At 40.2% G+C, this 18,766-nt stretch overlaps 1 protein-coding gene across 4 annotated transcripts in view; it reads left to right on the top strand.

The window, feature by feature from the left end:
* Positions 1-18,766, top strand: part of LOC120575574 (arf-GAP with Rho-GAP domain, ANK repeat and PH domain-containing protein 1-like) — a 61,232-nt gene that overhangs the window by 32,859 nt on the left and 9,607 nt on the right. For all 4 annotated transcript variants that reach the window (XM_039826369.1, XM_039826378.1, XM_039826359.1 and 1 more), the window contains 16 exons: positions 8,702-8,876; positions 9,504-9,638; positions 9,862-9,997; positions 10,271-10,373; positions 11,031-11,223; positions 11,411-11,456; positions 11,776-11,939; positions 13,087-13,299; positions 14,159-14,264; positions 14,354-14,501; positions 14,768-14,851; positions 15,037-15,114; positions 15,286-15,403; positions 18,115-18,228; positions 18,329-18,474; positions 18,583-18,665. In XM_039826369.1, coding sequence (XP_039682303.1) covers positions 8,702-8,876; positions 9,504-9,638; positions 9,862-9,997; positions 10,271-10,373; positions 11,031-11,223; positions 11,411-11,456; positions 11,776-11,939; positions 13,087-13,299; positions 14,159-14,264; positions 14,354-14,501; positions 14,768-14,851; positions 15,037-15,114; positions 15,286-15,403; positions 18,115-18,228; positions 18,329-18,474; positions 18,583-18,665 — 2,042 coding nt within the window. The remainder of the gene's footprint in view (positions 1-8,701; positions 8,877-9,503; positions 9,639-9,861; positions 9,998-10,270; positions 10,374-11,030; positions 11,224-11,410; positions 11,457-11,775; positions 11,940-13,086; positions 13,300-14,158; positions 14,265-14,353; positions 14,502-14,767; positions 14,852-15,036; positions 15,115-15,285; positions 15,404-18,114; positions 18,229-18,328; positions 18,475-18,582; positions 18,666-18,766) is intronic.

The raw sequence follows: 18,766 nt of genomic DNA, 5'->3' as shown, positions 1-18,766 counted from the left end.
ATCAGCGCGCGTTATTTGCCAGCGTTTTTCAACGCGTTTTTTGTGTTCACACCCAAGCGATTTTCGCTGACGATGAGCCGAGTGAACATGCAAAATTATTCCCTGACATTAGATGGTGCTTTTTCTTGTATATGTATCTCGCAGGCTTTTCCATTTCTGTTTAACCTCCTCCACTACAGTACACAAGCGATGACGATTGTCAAACGTTTGTGGGAAAAAGTTACAAGCCTATGTACATGAAAGACAATTAAGTGAAATGAAACTCACCATCAAGGCCCATTTGCTCTGCAATACCACTCCATAGCAGTTCTCTTTTGTCAAGATTTTTGTAGTCGCTGTGCGTTTGTCATAAAGTGCTTTATATTCCGACACAAACGAGACCAGCAGCTCTACATTCATCTTGCCTTGCATCTTCCTCGTCTTATTTCTTCCCGGCAGTGTAGACGCTACTTTGCGTATATCTTCTTCGCCGTTACGTATGTGTCCTCGGCAAGACCGTTTTGTGTTTGAGCGCCCCCAAGTTGTGTTTACTGTAACTTCAGAAGCTTGCTTTTACGCGTGGCGTTTTTCGCGTCGGTGTGCACACTCACATTGGCGCCCTTTGTTTAGTCACGAGGTGTTAAACGTCGGCAAATATCGTGCGCAAAATTCGTCCCGGTGTGAACAGGCCTTTAGAGTCTAATATTGCACTAAAGGGGAGCATTTATTCTTTTTTTAACAAAGGGTGAAATCACTCAGCAAACTCATGTTAATAGTCTGTAATAACAAGTATGTTGTTATACATTCCTCCAGTCAGCTACAATAAAGTCGCCAGTCTACAATTAACCCATTCAGTGCTTGATGTTTTTCTCTTTCCCAGCTAGTTATTTCAAGCAAGCAAAAAATTTTCAATGGACTGATTTGAACACTGTTGAAGTTTTAATGCAGGTTCCTAGATTTCAAAAGCTGACTGAATCTCTCGGGTATTTTGCCCTCGCTGTGCTCCACTGTGTGCAGTGAATGTCTTTGTGTTGGACCCTGCTGGGTCACTCATTAGCTGCTTAACCCACTTACCACAAACACCGTGGACTGCTCACAGACACAGTCACAGTTAGCACCTGACTTTGAATTCTATTTTTCCTCCCTCAAGCTTTAAGCTTGTCTGTGACTGTGTGAGTGAGTCACTTTGTTTGTGATGTGCAGAAGGAGATAAAGGAAGTTGTCTCTCTGACCAGTGACACCAATATTCACTCACACACTTGCAGAGACGTACCTTTACTGAGCAGCCTGCCAGCACTCCTGATAGTTTTGTTTCAATGCCTTTTCACATAATTGCATTGGTAACACAAACATATTGCAGAGTCTATTATTCTTTAAGACACCCAAGTGGAAAGAGGAACTTCCAGTATTTTTAAAAGAACAGGTAGAGCAGCATATGTTTGACATGATGGGAAGTTCTGGATTTAATCATAATGAACCATAATGGAGGAGGACTGAATGATGAAGGGAGCAGCTGAGCAAAAATGCCAACACAATAACAAAGTTAGAGTGTGTGTGTGTGTGTGTGTGTGTGTGTGTGTGTGTGTGTGTGTGTGTGTGTGTGTGTGTGTGTGTGTGTGTGTGTGTGTGTGTGTGTGTGTGTGTGAGTGTGAGAAGGATTGAGGAACTGACATTTGTGTACTGTTTGAGTTGTGGAGTGTCTCTGGCTCAAATTCAGGTTTGTTTATCTAGTCCTGGCTTTATATCCCCACCTCTCCGTTTCCTTTCTTCTGTGGTTTTCCTTTTCTCTTTTTTTTCTAAATGTGACATCATTACTCACTGCTTTAGCTGGAATGTGCTGTAACTCCGCCTCTAACTCTCTACCCTCCTCATTGTTTGGCTGCGACTGGAGAAGAAAGTTGATCTCTTCACTCCTGGCTCGTTTTCCTATTTGTCAGTTGCTAGTATACCCTTAACTGTCTGCCAGACTAAAGCATCACAAACTAGGTTTTTGTTTTGCATTTGCAACTTTGTCTGTGTCGACTGACATTCAAACAGAGGAGCGAGTGAAAGGAACTGAAAACTTACAGGTAAGGTTGTGTTTGCTGCTGTGCTGTAGGAGAGGGTACTGAAAGTGTTGCGTTTGTCTGCATCTGTGTGTTTTTGCATCCGTAAAGAATGTGAGTTTTAACCAGGGCAGGTTAGTGTGAGTATAAGAATGTGGGTGAATGGACTTTGGATATCTGACAGTATGTGATCTCAGTGCAATAAAACAAACACATATTTGAATGTGTTTGTGGGCATAGTTCTGTCTTGAGACTGTGTTCTGTAGCTCTGTAAGTGAGCACATTAGAGTTATTGTGTTTATGGTTTTCACTGGGAGTGGGCTGAGATACATTAATATGCATATAAATGTGTGTGTAGGCATGTTTCTCTGCCTTTTTTTGCATTTGTGCATGTGTTGCTCTCTCAGTCTGTGCTTGTGTGTCCGTGTGTTCTCTGTGTGTTCAGAGTAGATGATAGGCTCACCTCTGTCAATGGACATCATTGTCTTTCTCTCTCTATCCCTTCCTGCTTTGAGTCCCCTCTCTCTTCGCCTCTCTCTTTTGCACTGGGTAACTGTTAATACTTTCCACACTCTTTCCTTCATTAATTGGGTTTCATATCCTCTTGCAACAACATAGTGTTCATTTTTTTTTTATAAAGAATTAATTAAAATGCGTTGGAGCATACAAAAACTCTTTTTTTGGAGGACATATAGTGTGTAGTATGTTTGGAAAACCGCCTCCAGCCTGTCTTCCTTCATGGGGTCTTATTATATTATACTAACATTTGCACCTTTTATTAAACCCTTTTGATTGGCTTTTCAAAATCCTTAAAATGCTTTGTTGTTTGTTTGTTGGTTTCCTTTATGTCTTTGTGAGAGAGCAAAGAAGCCAAAGAGCACTGGATGGAGCATAAAAGATGTTTGATAGAGAAATGCACAGTATTGCATGGAGTTATTAACAAAGAGGAAAGGGGTGGCAGTTTGAGAGTATATGTGCGTGTGTGCCAAGTTTAAGTTGGGGACAGTTATCACAAGTAAGACTCACATTATGCAGCTTTGTTGCATTTGATAAAACAAAGCTATTTGTTTCTAAAGATTGTAAAACCCATTCACTGTTATGATCCTACATTAGATTACACATCCTATTTTTGTTATGAGCATAAGGGCGTATGAGTGAATATCTTCCCTCCTCGACAGCCACAACCAATGACTGATCCCAGCCTTCTTTAGCTTGTGTTTGTTATGTATATGTTGACTGTGTGCTGGTGAAAATCAGCATGTTATTTGTACTTATAGCAAACAGACACCGCTAAAAACTCTTTATTTTCTCATTAGTTTTTGTGCTTTTACAGTTTTGGAAAGTGGCTTCCATAGAAGAAAAGCTCCATCTCTCTTACCCTTTCTTTCTGTCCATTCCCTGCTGTTACTCATTCTTTTGTCTCATCTTTCTTCCCTTTTCCAACTGTGTATCCTCATTTCCTCATTCACACTGTAGGATTTTAGGTCATAAATCCTTTTCAATTGTACAGGGAGATGGGATCTGCTTTTTTGTTTCCCAGTTCTTTTCCTTCCTAAATTTGTGTGTCTGTCTATCTGTTTTTCTTCTATGTCATATTCATCCTTTTCTTCCCCTTCTTCATCTATCTGGCTTTTCACCTCCACCTCCCTCTCTCTGTATACTTTCCCTGGTGAGGTAATGTTGGAACATATGTGGATAACTGCTCTTCCTCATCTGGATTTAATATATTGGATGTGCATACATACATAAATAAATGTGTGTTTTTGGTTGGATGTTCAGTATGTGCTAAAATGGACAAAGCACAGTGCGTCTGTATGGAGATCTAAGAGTGTTATGTTGAGTTTATATTCAAGTACAATCAGTCTCTGATTAATGTACCCCACTAAATGCTTTCATCTTCCTTTCACAATATTTGTATCTCTTTCTTTTCCTCCAATTCTGTCCCATATAACTGCAGAGGCCAGATGGAGGCCTGTGATTTTAGACACACCCAGATAAAATCTGTCTATTTCTTTCTTTCCCACTCTCTCTGGGGAAATTGGGTAAGATTCTTGAATTCTCTTCTCTCTCTCTCTCTCTCTCTCTCTCTATCTCTCTCTCTCTCTCTCTCTGTCTCTCTCTGTGATAACATTACTCCCTGTTTCATAGGCAGCAGATGTTGGAGGGCGTGAGGTCTTGAAACACCCATTTCCATATTGTATTTTGTTCTGATTGGTGCACTTCTCTTGGTCAGAAGACACGTTTGGTTATTGATACATTACAGCACACTGACCTACATACAACATGGCTTTCACATGTATGTACACATGGGACGTAGGGCTGGTTTTGTTCATTTTTACTGGAACACACAGTTAATGGACTTAGGAATTTGTCATCACAAAAACGTCATACTGTACTTGTTTCCAGTAAGGTACTGTTTCTGAACTGCATTGTGCTTGTGGTAAAATTACAGTATATTATAATATGACTCGCCTTGTAACATGGTGGCTAATGTTAGCCTGCAGGGATTGGTCTATAGTATTGGTTTTTGTGGCTTGTGGCGTCCGTCAGTAGTACAACTAAACAAGATGGTCAATTTTTTATGTGATGATTAAAGTGGATAAAATAAGAGTCAACAAATGGGCAGCCTTTGTCTCTCAAATACCCAGTGACGTAGAGCAGACTAAACCCATGGGGGAAAAACGAGTTTACAGGAAAGTGAAGGAAAAGACTACAAGAGGTGAGTTTGAATAATGCAGGGGAAATACAGTGAATTGTGTCTCTGGCAAAGGAAAAGAGAAAAGTGTGGTGCCAAATCCAAGCAGAATAAGGTGAAGATATAAAATGTTGATCAAACCCACCCCAGAGATCAGCTGCAAACACACTGGCAGTCAGTCATTTTTCCTATTATTCTTTCTAGTTGTAGGTATTCAGACTCCTTTTCCCTATTTTCCTGCAACAATACTGTATAATGTGATCCGCTGTATTGAAGCAATCAGAAAGCTGGCCGTTTACATGTACCTGCCAATTTCTTTCCAGGTATGATTATAAATACTGTCTAATACCTGATGTAAGTCAATGTTCTATTGAAATTATTACATTTATGATTTAGATAAAATTATGGAAAGAAGACAAAAATACAATGGTTAAAACATTTTAATGATATCTTAACTCATAACATTCACAATTGAAAAAAAATCTTTTCACCTTGTGACATTGGTATTAGAAGTATTACAGCAAGTTGTGGATATTTCTGTACCTAGCTTCACACTGCTGTTTAATAATTTATTCAATAGGGGTGGGACAAAATATCGATACTGCAATATATCATTGTCCTTCGTGCGACATGATTATCAATATGCTGGCGCCAAATATGAATATTTTAATTAATAAAATAAGGTGCTCTAAATAGATTTCCCTGCTCCCAGCATCACTGCTTCATGGCTCCTCGAGGTGGTTCTCAACCCATGAATGAGGGAAACTTGAACAAAACTTATCCAGCCAAATAGGGAGGGGTTTTTAACAGGATGGCGAACAGCAGTTTAAAGAAAATTACAGATGCCCCATCCACGTTTAAGTCCAAAGTCTGGACCCATAGTTGCTCTATAGTTCTGTAGTTTTAATATCCAGTTTGAAAAACTTGTGCTGCAAAATTGTGCTGTTTTCTAACAGTTTGGACTTGTAGTGAATAAAGAGAGAAATCCTGCACTTAACCTTTTCACAGGCATTTTGTATTCATAGTTAGACCGGTCTAGTGATGTATCATTATAGGATTGTCTAGCAATATATTGATTATCGCAGAATTGTTGTATCGTGATGTTATCAGTATCGTGAGCCGGGTATCGTATCGTGAGCTACCGTGTGATTCACACCCCTTATTCAACTGTTCCTTGCCTTGATAATGTTAACATTACTCCAGGCAATTCTTTACATCTGCTATAAGTGTATCTTTAAATGACACCTGTATTATTTACTCCATATGTAAACGGGAAGAAGCTGCTAAAAAACTTTGGCAGGCCATTGTAGCCACTGAAATACGTAAAATAACACTCATTCCCAGGCCCTATATACCGTTTCACTCATATGATCCATAGGGTGAGGCTGTTGGAGTGTACATAATACCTACATGGATGTGTTCCACTCCGGATGGCTGTTTACACCTTCAGATGTCTTCAAAGGTGTATGAGACACAGAAAGGCAGTTTGTCTCTGTGACTGTTGTGTGTGGAGAGGATTCTTGTGCAATTTGAATCTTGGTTAATTGGTTTGTTTGTCTGTCTGTATGTGTGTGTGTAGAGGCTCAACACTGCTTAAATAAAGGAGGGGTTATGTGTGTGTGAGTGTGACAGGGTGTTGTGGAATTTCTCAGTCAGATCCAAAGGAGCTTACGTGTGTGTGTGTGTGTGTGTGTGTGTGTGTGTGTGTGTGTGTGTGTGTGTGTGTGTGTGTGTGTGTGTGTGTGTGTGTGTGTGTGTGTGTGTGTGTGTGTGTGTGTGTGTGTGTGTGTGTGTGTGTGTGTGTGTGTGTGTGTGTGTGTGTGTGTGTGTGTGGTCTGAGTTGAGTTCCTCAGCTGTAAAAACACTGCATCCTCCTTTTCTCAGTCATAACGTATTCCATTTTCCACATTCCCCTCCTTTCTTATTTCTTTACAATTTGGTTTACAATATTTGGATAAAATGTCAGTCTAAAGACAACGCAGTATTTTTTACCCTTTTCAGGTACCAAATTCTGTATTTGTTTATCATCTTGTTTAAAATCAAATGATCTCCAAATGATGATGATAATCTACTTCTAGGAATTTAAACAGTGGTTTTGTGTTCGGAGTGTGGGAAGACTTTCCTCTTTTGTCGTTTTGACGTTATCAGTTTGTTTTCCACTTTCAACAAATTATTGTTTTTCCAAAGATATACAGTATGTGCGATTGTTTTTATTTCCCACCCTGACACTAACCCACCATTATTTCCCTGTGTGCATTTCCATCTTAACTTTTGTTTTTAGTCACATAGCTTCATGTTGCACATTTAAAGGTTGTAATTTGTCCACTTGAATGTAATGGAAGTATTGAAAATACCTCAATACTGTAGTTCCTTCAGTGAAATAACTGCAAATGTCACACTTTAATACCACTGAATTAAAGGACAATTATTCAAATATACAGTAATCTACAAATAATTGTGCCATCCCCCACAAAGAGCAGCAAAGGTTTATCAGATCAGTTAGCTTTCCATCTGCTCGTAGATCAGTGTTCACTTCACTGGTGCTCCTCTGAAATGAAGCAAAAGGTTCATGTGGACTTAGACACCAATATATACTAATAAAATGGCTCCAGGTCGCTTTGTTATTAAATGTGCATACAGTGTATTTAGAGTGGACTCCGCAATGGGCACAGGACTTAAAACACTTGAGAACACTATGTTGGTAGTTTTATCATAATAATAACCCCATCAGGACCTATAAATCCCCAAATAATTACTTGGGGTTTTTATTGACAGTACAGTATATTTGTTTTTCAACAATAACAAAGAAGACCCCCCCCCGACAATTTACCGATACCTTCTTTACTGGTTTGCGCTTGGCAAAGATATACAGATTCCCATTGTTTTGTTTTTTTTTACAGCAATGACATACGTGACTAAACCTCTGCTTTCTCATCTGACGCATCACACTCTGTTATGGTGTGGTGGCCATTTCAGTAGATTTACTCACTAACATTGTTGTGGAAACACAATAAGCATGGAAACTAAATGCACACTTCCTGCATTACTTCAAATACTAAGTTACTCCTCTAGTAAACTAGTATTCACATGAAATAAAACAATAAAACATTGAGACCATTCAGCAAAGGACACTGGTTAACATTCAACAAACAAACTGGTTGCCAGGGACTCATCACTAGGCTTCCTCCACTTCGGCGTTTAAACAAAGTGGAATAAACGTAATTCCAAATCTACACAAAACTCGCAATCAATTAGTAAGCTGACATCAAATGTGGCATTTAGGAAACCTTTATTGCAACCTTGGCACAGTAAGATGTCCAGACTAGCAACATTCATTTCGTATTCGTCAGCCATTTTGCATCGTCAGCCAGGAAATATTTTTTTTACTAAAGCGGTATATGAAATCAGATGTATTGCCCACCTACCACCGTTTAGTTGTTTTGTGTTATTTAAGATATTTATAAAATATCTGGTCATGCCAGACGTAATTATTCCACTAATTTTTTAAACGATGCAATTATCCGTTTCAGCTACCGGGGGGGCAGTGCTCCCCAGCAAACTCATGGGTCAGACCCATCTGGTAGCAAGGGCCGAGACTAAGAGCTACATGGAAAAATATGCACCAAACAAGTCACTTTTAAATTTTGCTGTTACTATGAATACAAAAGTTGGGTGACACCCAACAAAGAATAAAAAGACATGACCCTCCCCCATTTTCCTCCGGTGGTCCATTCCATAAATACCGAACGGTCCCTAAAAAGTATTCTAATTTGACTCGTATTGTGATAATTTGGGTTGATTTTCACCACACCCTAATGGTATCTTTACTGTACAGTAGTATTTGACTTTAGTCTAAAGCACTGAATGAATTGAAAGGCTGGAGGTCATTGCACAAGCAACCCATCATTGTCTCCATCTGTTATTTTTGTACATGAGGATTTAATCATTTAATAATTTTCTCTTCCTCTCTCCTTCTCCCTAGGCTCTTTGTATAAATGTGCAGTGCAGTGATGTGCTGGAGACGTTAAGCCTGATTTTCTGCGGTGCAGATGTAAATTGTCCAACTGGTAATGCAAGTTGTCCCTCTGCTCTCTCACTGGCCAACGCACATTCCCAACCTTTACAGGCTGAGTTAATTCGCCACAATCTCAACACAGGTACAGTACACAGGGTCACAAAAAAGCTTCTTTGTTTTTAATTCATTAAAGTCTTAATCAATTATGTGGGACAGATATACTATCTGGCTTGTCATCTGGGTTGGATCCATGCCCACTTTACATAAAGATCTCAAAAAAAGAAAAAACTTTAGGGTTTATATTGTACAGTGTGATCAATTTGTTTAAGTCAAAACTCAGGATGAAAATAGCTCACCCCCAGCGTACACATTACATTATAGTTTGCAAATGGTATTTGCTTTATATGTGCTGTAAGCCTCATAGTGTCTGTATTGTCTGGCTATGTGACAATAATACTGTCAAATCTATTGTGTGGAGAATTTAATGTATATTCCTTATACTTTTTTTTAATTTATTTTAATTTTTTTTTGCCACTATCAAACCAGCAACATTTGATTTCCAGCAACAATGTCATTTCTAAATTTTACATAACCACACACATTCCTGTTATACCCAGGAGTGTTTGTAATGTTTAATGTTTTCCACTTAACTTTACCAGATGCACTTCTTCTATTTTAGATAGACTCCCAGTAGATTACAGCCAGTATGTTTTTACACAAGAAGATTTTACGCAAGAAGATTATTATTTATTTTTTTGTTCTTCTGCAGAGCTACCACGATCAGAGGTGGGTGGAGGCATGGAGGCGGTACATTACTCACCACCACCTTGTGTGTCTTACAATGGCTTCCTGTTCAAGACTGCATCCATGGCTCGGGCCATCACAGAGCGCAAGGCCAAAGAGGGTATTCACAGACACCATGCAACACTGACACTTACCTACACTCCACCCCACAGTGATAAAGAACACTAATAATGAATACAATGTGTATTTATAAAGCCATTTTCTGAACAAAGTCATTCACAAATGCAGTAAACATACAAAACTACAGTCTCCAATGATGTCATTTGTTTTATTATGATTCTGAATATTATGCTTGATAAATCTTTGTTCGTCCCTCCATGTAGAGTTCAGTCGGCGCTGGTGCACGCTGAATGATGGAGCCTTCAGCTACTATGAGAGTGACAAGAACTCGAACCCTAACGGATCTCTGAAGGCTTCGGAGATAGTCTGTTTGGCTGTCGACGCGCCTGAGAAACATGGGTATACACGCACACAAACTGATCAATTTTCCCTTGATTTTACTCTCTGTATCAAATTATTAATACTAAAAAAAACTTAAATAATATACATAGCTATAAACTGAATCTGTATGTTATCATTCACAGTTGGCTGTTCAAGTGAGATATACCAAATGCATGTCTGGCCTCATGAAAATAGCTTTTTGATGCAAAATGACTTCTCTCTCTTTCCCTTCATTTTTTTTTATATAACCCTCTGTCTTACTTCCTCCTAACCTCTCTTTCTAACCCTCAGGTATGACAGCACCTTTGAACTCTACTCAGAGTCTGAGCGTCTTTATCTGTTTGGCACTGATGACCCAGACAGCCACAAGGAATGGGTCAAGTCTATTGCCAAGGTAACCACCAAATACATATTGGGGTCTAGATACACAAGCACAAATCATTTTACTTTCTCCTCAGGTGGAGCCCCACAGAGGGAAGACTTAACATAGTAATAATTAGTAATTAGTAGTAATTCTTTTAGTGAAATTGCAGAGCTCTGATAAGTGGATGGTGTGCGGTTCAAACTATGCTGTCTAATAGTCAGGACAGGGCTGGCTAATGCTGACTTGTTTCTTATGTCACTTATTTTCCGTCAGAACAGCACTCTTTACAGCTGATATAATTGTCAGCTGCATGATGATGTGCAGCAACCTGCTGTGCTGAAACTGCTGAAGTGGATGTAGAAAAGTGTGCGTACTTGGTGCACTTGTGATCAGATCACTCAGATTGGATTGGTAGGTCGAAGCGGGGGTTATGCCTCATGCCTTATGGCTCATGTATGTCTAGCCAATAGCCACAAAGGCAGTTCTAGAAAGTTTCTAGAAATCTCATTGTCATTGAAGTATTGCACAGGAGCTTTAACCTTTCTAACAATTTAATTAGTATTGGTTTGTCTTTTTTTTGTTCAGTAATGCACAGACTAAAGTGGTTAAATCCTCCTCAAAAGAGAAGGGAAACAATGATTAATGTGCAATGTATTACAAAGCCATACTGTCTGTTTGTATTTGTAGAGCTTTATCCCAGCCACTGCAGAGCCACTACTGAGGTTGGCTTTTGAGCGGATTGGGCGGCTGAAATGTAAAGACGGCTTGAACCTGCAAACATCCAAGGTTGGTTGGTTTGCTCTGGTGGGCTCCACACTTCACGTCTACCTGGAGGACAGCCAGGGAGAGGAAATCCACCTCCGCAAACTAAATGAACTCTGTGAGTGAGATGCATTAGGATAAATGCATGGATACATATACAAACTGCACTTTTACTGCCTAATCTGCACACACACAGTAACGGGGAGGGAGTGCTCAGAGTGATGATTGACCAACCAGAAATAAACAGATCAGTATCTAGAAATAAATCAGTATCTGAAATATTACGATGTATTTGTGTTTTACAGCGATCCAACAAGACAATGAGGTGCTGGTTCTGGTGGAGAGGGGCAGGTGAGAGGGCAGATTGGTTACAGATTGGTTTTTTTGTCTACAATGATGATGCTTAAGGAAAAAATCAATGTTTGCTTCTGTGTTTGACTTCACCACCTGTCACACAATGTCAAGCCACTTTACAAAGTGTACAGTCTATGGTATAAGAATGTGTTTTTTTTAAATGTAATCTTTATTGTGAATCATTCACAGCTTTTTTGGTCTTTTCTAGATATTTTTTTTTTTGATGATCTTTTTCCATGTCCTCTTCATTTATTGAACGTTATTGTCCCTTTTTACCCCTTCCCTTTCCCCTCTGTCCCCCTCTCTCTTTACTCAGAACTCTGTACATAGAAGGAGAGAGGAAGTTGGATTTTGCCGGCTGGTGTGGGGCCATCCAGGCGGCAGCAGGGAGTGGAGGCGACACACTGAGCCAGCAGCAGCTGACAGAGACAGACATACCTGTCATAGTACACAGCTGCATTGGCTACATCACACAGTGCGGTAAGAGACATGCAGAGATGTTCACATATCCGGACACAAATGTGTTTTAAGAGTCCCAGCACTTCGCCCGTCACACACTGTGTAGACACAAAGTCATGCTCCTTATCTCTCTGCTCCTTATATCTCTGCGGCAGTGTGTTTGTGTGTTCATGCTTGTGTTTGCGTGAGTTGGAAAGGCAGTCTTGATGCATCAGTGTATCTAATGTGCAGTCCTAACAGAAAGCACTTTTTGAAGCTTTATGTGTGTGGGGGAGGCTTATTTTTCTACTTTCCTGTCAGGGACATTAATCCCTCTGGTCAGCTCTCTGGGAAACCAGGGTAGAATTGTCCCCGTTCTCGCCTTCATGTGCTGGTAGTGGTCATTTACCATGACACAACATTTGACGTAACTGTTGTTTATGTTGTGATCAAGTTTTTCAAACCTTTTGACAAAGTATAGCATTTTTCTTGCTATAGGTTATGTTGTGATCACGTTTTTCAAACCTTTGAAACCTTTGAACCTGGAATTTCAGTCATGACTGAGTGCTACCAAAAGCAGCTACTTTAACAGAAGAACAGGACCAGAAGCCCTCTAGTGGACATAACCTGCACTGAGTCATTTGAAAAGTTTAACACCCAGGACACTTTCTTTTCTAATTAACACCAAAATACTTTGTACACACAGTGGAGAAAATTGTAAGTATGTTGCTGTTCTGGCCCTTCCATCACACACCACATTCTGTGACGTCATTGATTACCAACAGGCTTTAAAGTTTTAACCTTTTAAAGAACGATACAGCAGCAGCAGCAGCAGTTTTGCCCTATTTCATAAAACAATCTATAACACCCACAATAGAATAGCCACATATTCTGTCCTCATAACCAATCTCTAATGCATCAGTATTTGGTATTTATCCTCTTAAAACCCCATCTGCAAAGTAAGTGTATTTTTGAGGTAGAAAACTTTGTACATTACACTTTATACAATGACGTTTTTAAGACTTTTCTGAATCTTTAGTGGACCATATGATGTTTTTTCTTTTAAAGTTGAAATATAAGTATCAAGTTGGAGGAACAAGGTTTTGTTATCCAACAATAGTGTTACAGTATGGACATCGCCTGAGTTTGTAAAATGATGTCTGTGTATATATGTTTATTTTTTTTCTAGGCTTGACCTCTGAGGGGATATATCGTAAGAGCGGTGTGAACTCCCGTGTGGCAGCGCTGTGTGAGAGATTTCGCCGTGATGCTCGCAGTCTTTGTCTGAGGGAAGGAGAGCACCAGGTGGACGACGTCTCCAACACACTCAAACGCTTCTTCAGGGAGTTAGAAATGGGACTGTTCACGGCAGAAGATGCCTGCACCTGGCTCAGTACTGCTGGTAAGATTCACAATATACTGTTGTATACTGCCCTGCAGTATAGTCGAGCTGTGATTTGAGGATGGGTCAGTTCATTCAAATCACAAAAAAACAACTATTTTTCCACTTACATCTAGTGGTATCCAGCTAGGCAAATAGTGTTGTATTTATTTTATGAGATTTGAAGATGCAGTGAAACTTCTGATGCCGCTTCAACACAATGGAGGTGAATAAAAAGGATAATGTCCTGGTTTTTCATGATAATCCACATACCTTACTGTGGGGACTAGTGACTATTTTCTACTAAAAAAAAGTCCCAACGGACTTAACATTGTATTAGTGTGGCAGAAGAAGTCACAGTGGCTGATATCTCGAACCTTTTAGGGGCAATAAATGAAGGAAACAACTGTGGAAAAGGAAAAGTTTTCACATAAAAAAAAAAGTTTAGGGAAGAAGTTCATTCAAACTGTGTTCACAATTGAAACTAGACTGAAAATATAATAGAAGCAGAATGATTTCAGTTGCCAGATCAGTTAGCTGGAGATGCTGCAGCTGTGTGTCAGGTGTCATGTTGTAGCTGTTTTGATACAGAGCTCATACATACGTCTGAACTTGTTTGCCTGTCAGTTCACAATCAAATATGGCCTTGTGTAATAGCACTACACTAAATCTTTATCAGGAGCGTGTCACTTTTAACTCAGCTTTGAATCTCGCTTTAGGTTGCTGTCTTTTTTTTTTTTTCTTCTTTCTCTCTTGCTGTATTTGTCTACATTTTCCATCTTATGCCTGCTGACACACTCTGTGATCCTGCTTCTCTTTATATTCCCTCTGTATTCATCATTTTCTCTTTTTCTTCCCCTCTCGCTGACTCTTACTCCAGCCATTCAGGATGAAAGCAAGAAAATCTCCCAGTACCAGCTGTTGTTCAACAGACTGCCTCGTGTGAACAAAGCTACACTACAAGCCCTAATCAACCACCTCTATTGGTGAGAAACGCGTACACACACTTTAAATTCACCTTGTATCATGTCAGTGTGCACATACACATGTGTGTTTTCCCCTGTATGTGTTGCAGCGTGCAGCGTTTTTCTGAGCTGAACCAGATGAACCTCCATAACCTGGCTATAGTGTTCGGTCCCACACTGTTCCAGACCGACGGGAAGGACTTCTCTGCTGGCCGCGTGATAGAGGACCTCATACAGCACTACACACTCATCTTTGAGGTCAGACTCACTGCTTACTGTTAGTGATGAAAGGAGGGCAAAACGTGTTGAATTAATTTATCCTACTGTAAGTGATGACATCAGAAAAGGGCAAACACAACACAGATCATAGATCTAAAAGGTTGAGATGTCAAAGAACGTGGCATCTTACATTGACTACAAGATTTCCGCTAGAGATCTAAAGATTGGCATGATGCTGTAATGAGGGTATTATGTCATGTGATGATTGATTTTGTTTGTGTGAATGTGGTCATACTTGCTTGCAGGTGGATGAGCAGCAGCTAAACAAGCAACTGGAAGAGATCACTGTTATCATCAAAGTGCGAGAGACACTCAACACAAAGTTTCCTGTAAGTCACACACACACACAAAACACTCTCCAGTGTTGTTTGCACGCTTAAATGCATGCACGTGTATGCTGCAGTTTGACATTTATGCACGCTGTTATTTGTTATTGTAATGCTGTTGTCTTTCTGTCTGACCTTTTCTGTGTCTCTCTGTGTGTGTGGTGTGTGTTGTGTGTCGAACACTTCAGAGTACTGAACCTGGGGGGCACTTCATCTGTACAGTGTACCTGGAGGAAAAGAAGGAAACGGCAGAGCAACATGTCAAGGTGACCTGGACTTCACCACATGACACAATCGTACTTTACATTTTACTCGTTTGTTGCCCAGTTCTTCTCTTGTGTGGTGTACAATGAGTGACGTGGGGGAAAACTGTCTATATCAGTATTCAGCCACACTTTTGCCTTTTGCTGAGGAGAGTAAAACTCTTTTTCCCTCAGATCCCTGGTTCTATGACAGCAGCAGAGCTGACCTGTGAGGTCCTGGACCGCCGTAACATCCTGGCTAAAGACAAGGAGTACTGGAGCTGCTGGGAGGTCAGCGACAAGGAAGAAATGGGTAAGAAAGATGGGAAGACAGAGGGAGAAGACATGGTAGTTGATTAAACTTTTTTTTATGTTGATGCAGATAATGATATTTCTTTTGTTCTTATCTTGTATACACGTTGTGCACGTATTGAAATGCTCCATTTATTGTTCTTTTGATTAAGAAAGCAACATAGGTTTGTAAAATGAACATGAAAGATAAAAAAGGCCCACAGCGAACCAAACACAGTGATGCAAAGTTTGTGCTCTCCACTCAACCTGCAGCATGACCTACTCAAAGTGACACACAATCTCCAGAGGCAAGAAGATCATTCCTAACAATGTGACTGTGTCGTGGTTTGTTTTGAGCCTGGTATGTGGGCCATCTGGTTTCCCACCAGGAAGCCTGTAGGTGGCTCAGCAAATGCCAGTAACATTTAACTGATTTGGCAGATTTCCCGTCACTAGCCAGAAAACCAACGTGCTTGTTACAGGAAGAGAGATGGAGGAATGATGCTGAGAAAAGGAAGGCTATAAAACGTACGAGTGACGAGAAGAGCTGGAGGGAGTCCTGTCTGTCACTTGTTTTACTACTAAAATATCCAAAGCTATTTTTGAGTTTGGTATGTAGGCCAGAGGTGTCAAAATTATTCACATTCATTACTCAAGTAGAAGTATAGATACTAGGGTTTGCTTTTTACTCAAGTAAAAGTGTAAAAGTACTGGTTTCCAAACTACTTAAAGTATAAAAGTAAAAGTAATGTAAGGGGGAAAAAAATGCCATTAAGGACAAAAGCTTAGCCCCCACAGGGGCCTAATAGTGCACTACCCCACCTCCACAAAAAAAGGAAGCACCTTGTTCAATTGTATTTGTCTGTTCAGCACACGGCGACATTAAAGAACGGCTTGTGTATTGCTAAGGCCACAGGGTCAAAATTAAATTATTTATTAAAAATGTAATAATAATAACTTATAACAATAACTTATTTCAGGCCGTGTTTTTCAGACAATGGCAACTACAGTCTGGTGTTACAATCCTCTACAGTGAAATACAGACACACTTTTACACCGTTTAGCTGTCAGCATTTTAACCGTGTTTACTCCAGCTGCTAGCTAACAGTAGGCTAACGTTACCTGCTGTCAAGTGTAGTGTAAACTAGCGTCCTGTGCGGCGATGTTGCAGTTCCCTCTAATGTCCGTTTCGGAGCATCAGAGAGAAGCGCAGGCATTTAAGTGACCTCTAAATAAGGCACCGAAATCCGCGTATTCGGTCCGGTAGATAACGGTCGTTAAGGCACCAGTGCCGAATTAGCACTGGGTCTGTGCCGGTGCGATGGATCGCATACAAACCAATAGGGTGTCGGAATGGCATATGTTTACACTTCTCATCCAACCACAATCAAATTCACTCTATCCAGATGGCGCGATTTATCTGGATAGGTTTTTTTTTTTTTTGTCTGTTTTTTTTAACGATGACAAGCCGGAATGAAAGCAAGCCAAACTGAAATAGGAGTAACAAGGCTATTTTAAAAATGTGAGGAGTAGAAGTAAAAAGTCTGCTGTAAAATAATTACTCCAGTAAAGTATAGATACCCAAACATTTCTACTTAAGTAAGGTAACAAAGTATTTGTACTTCGGTACTTGACACCTCTGATGTAGGCATATAAAGCACAAACTGCTTGGAAGGATGTAAAGCCACGTCATTGTATGCCAAATCTGCATTCCATTGTTGGCTAAGATAGAAACTAGGGCTGTCCCAAACAATTATTTTTTAAACGATTAATCTAGCGATTAATTTTTCGATTAGCGATTATTTTCCCATTGCACAATTATTAACAATTTACACAAAACAAATTTCAATAAGGTTCAGATTTCTATTTATTAAAATTGTTTAACACTGCACTGTTCAAGGAAAATGAATTTGTAGTGCAACCTGAAGCCAGATGTAGGCTATCAATCCAACCAAGTCACTTTCAGGTCACTTTGAGGAGGAATACAAAAATAAAAACTTTTAAGTAAAAGTGTAAAAAGAGTAGTGTATAACAGATTAACTTGTATTTGCTTTTTTTTAACAGTAGGTAAAATAATGAATAAGCTCTTGTTTAACATCCAAGCTCTTCTCCCTTTAATTTAACTTTAATTATTTGTATCTAAAGGCTGGTTAAGCACTGTAGGGAGGAGAAGTTGGACAGTTTTTTTGTCTCGTTCCAGTGATTGGCACATCTGGGTGATGGCGTCGGATATGAGTTTGCATGTTAGATGTATTTCCACTCGCATACCCAACAACTGCTGAACAACGCCGACAAAGTGTTCGTCTTATCCACCACTCTCTCGCCTGTAGCCTACTACTGGAACTGACCCGAAGACCGAAGTTTTCGAGGCGGGGACGGCACCAGGCGGGAGGGCGTGGCTGCAGGCTGCACCCATACTGTCTCGAAGTTTTTCCCAAACTTGCAATCTTAAAGAGGCCAGCGGGTCCTCTAACTCTTGTGGGTCGCCACCACTCGCCATGCTTGTCCTTTCGTGCTGCTATCTCTGACTCGCTCACTGGACCGTAGACCTGACCAAAAAACTGCATGTAGCCGGAGCTCGGCTAGCTTCAGAGCTAAGGCAGGACTACAGATTAAGTGTCCCTAGAATCCGCATATCTAACAGTAGTTCCGCATTACATTATTTCCGCATTACATTAATTAATTTGCACCTTTTATATCACCCTGTGTTGTGTGTCACTGTGCTTCCCTCAGAGCGTCCACTGCACTATCAGGAGCGAGTCTTACCCATCCTTCACTCCTTTGGCACCGACTCCCATCTGCTCATCAAGAAACACCCTGCTATGGAGATGATGACGGTCTACCTGGGTAAACACACATACCAACTGCCAATACAAATTATTTTCTCTAAATCACTGCATTATTTGTCCCCTCGTCTTTCTTAATAATGTCTCATTCTGTCCTCCAGCCAGTAAAGTGGATGCATCCAAACACGGAATAATGAAATTCAGAGAAGAGCGAAGCATCTTGGGATTGGGACGGTCTTCTGGAAGTTTCCACGACCGATATTTCATCCTCAATTCCAGCTCTCTCAGAATGTACAAGGAAGTCAGAGTAAGATTGACAGACTTACTCTCAACAAATTTGACTTTCTCATGTTCTATTGTCACATTCCTTCATGGGCTCTTCACTATGTTTTCTGTATCTCTCTCTGTCTGTCAGAGTAACCGTCCAGAACGTGATTGGCCAGTGAAAAACCTAAAGGTCTACCTGGGTATTAAGAAGAAATTCCGTCCTCCTACATGGTGAGTGCATGTGTGGCAGTGATACCGTTTCCTGTCCTCCTCACGACTACTGAGTTGCAAAGCAACAGGTGGCTGCTCTGAATGGTGAGAGCTATAAAAAA

Source organism: Perca fluviatilis, chromosome 2, assembly GCF_010015445.1.
Source record: "Perca fluviatilis chromosome 2, GENO_Pfluv_1.0, whole genome shotgun sequence".
Classification (NCBI taxonomy): domain Eukaryota; kingdom Metazoa; phylum Chordata; class Actinopteri; order Perciformes; family Percidae; genus Perca; species Perca fluviatilis.
Note: the sequence above shows the minus strand (reverse complement) of the source record. Positions and strands in the feature narration are given on the sequence as shown.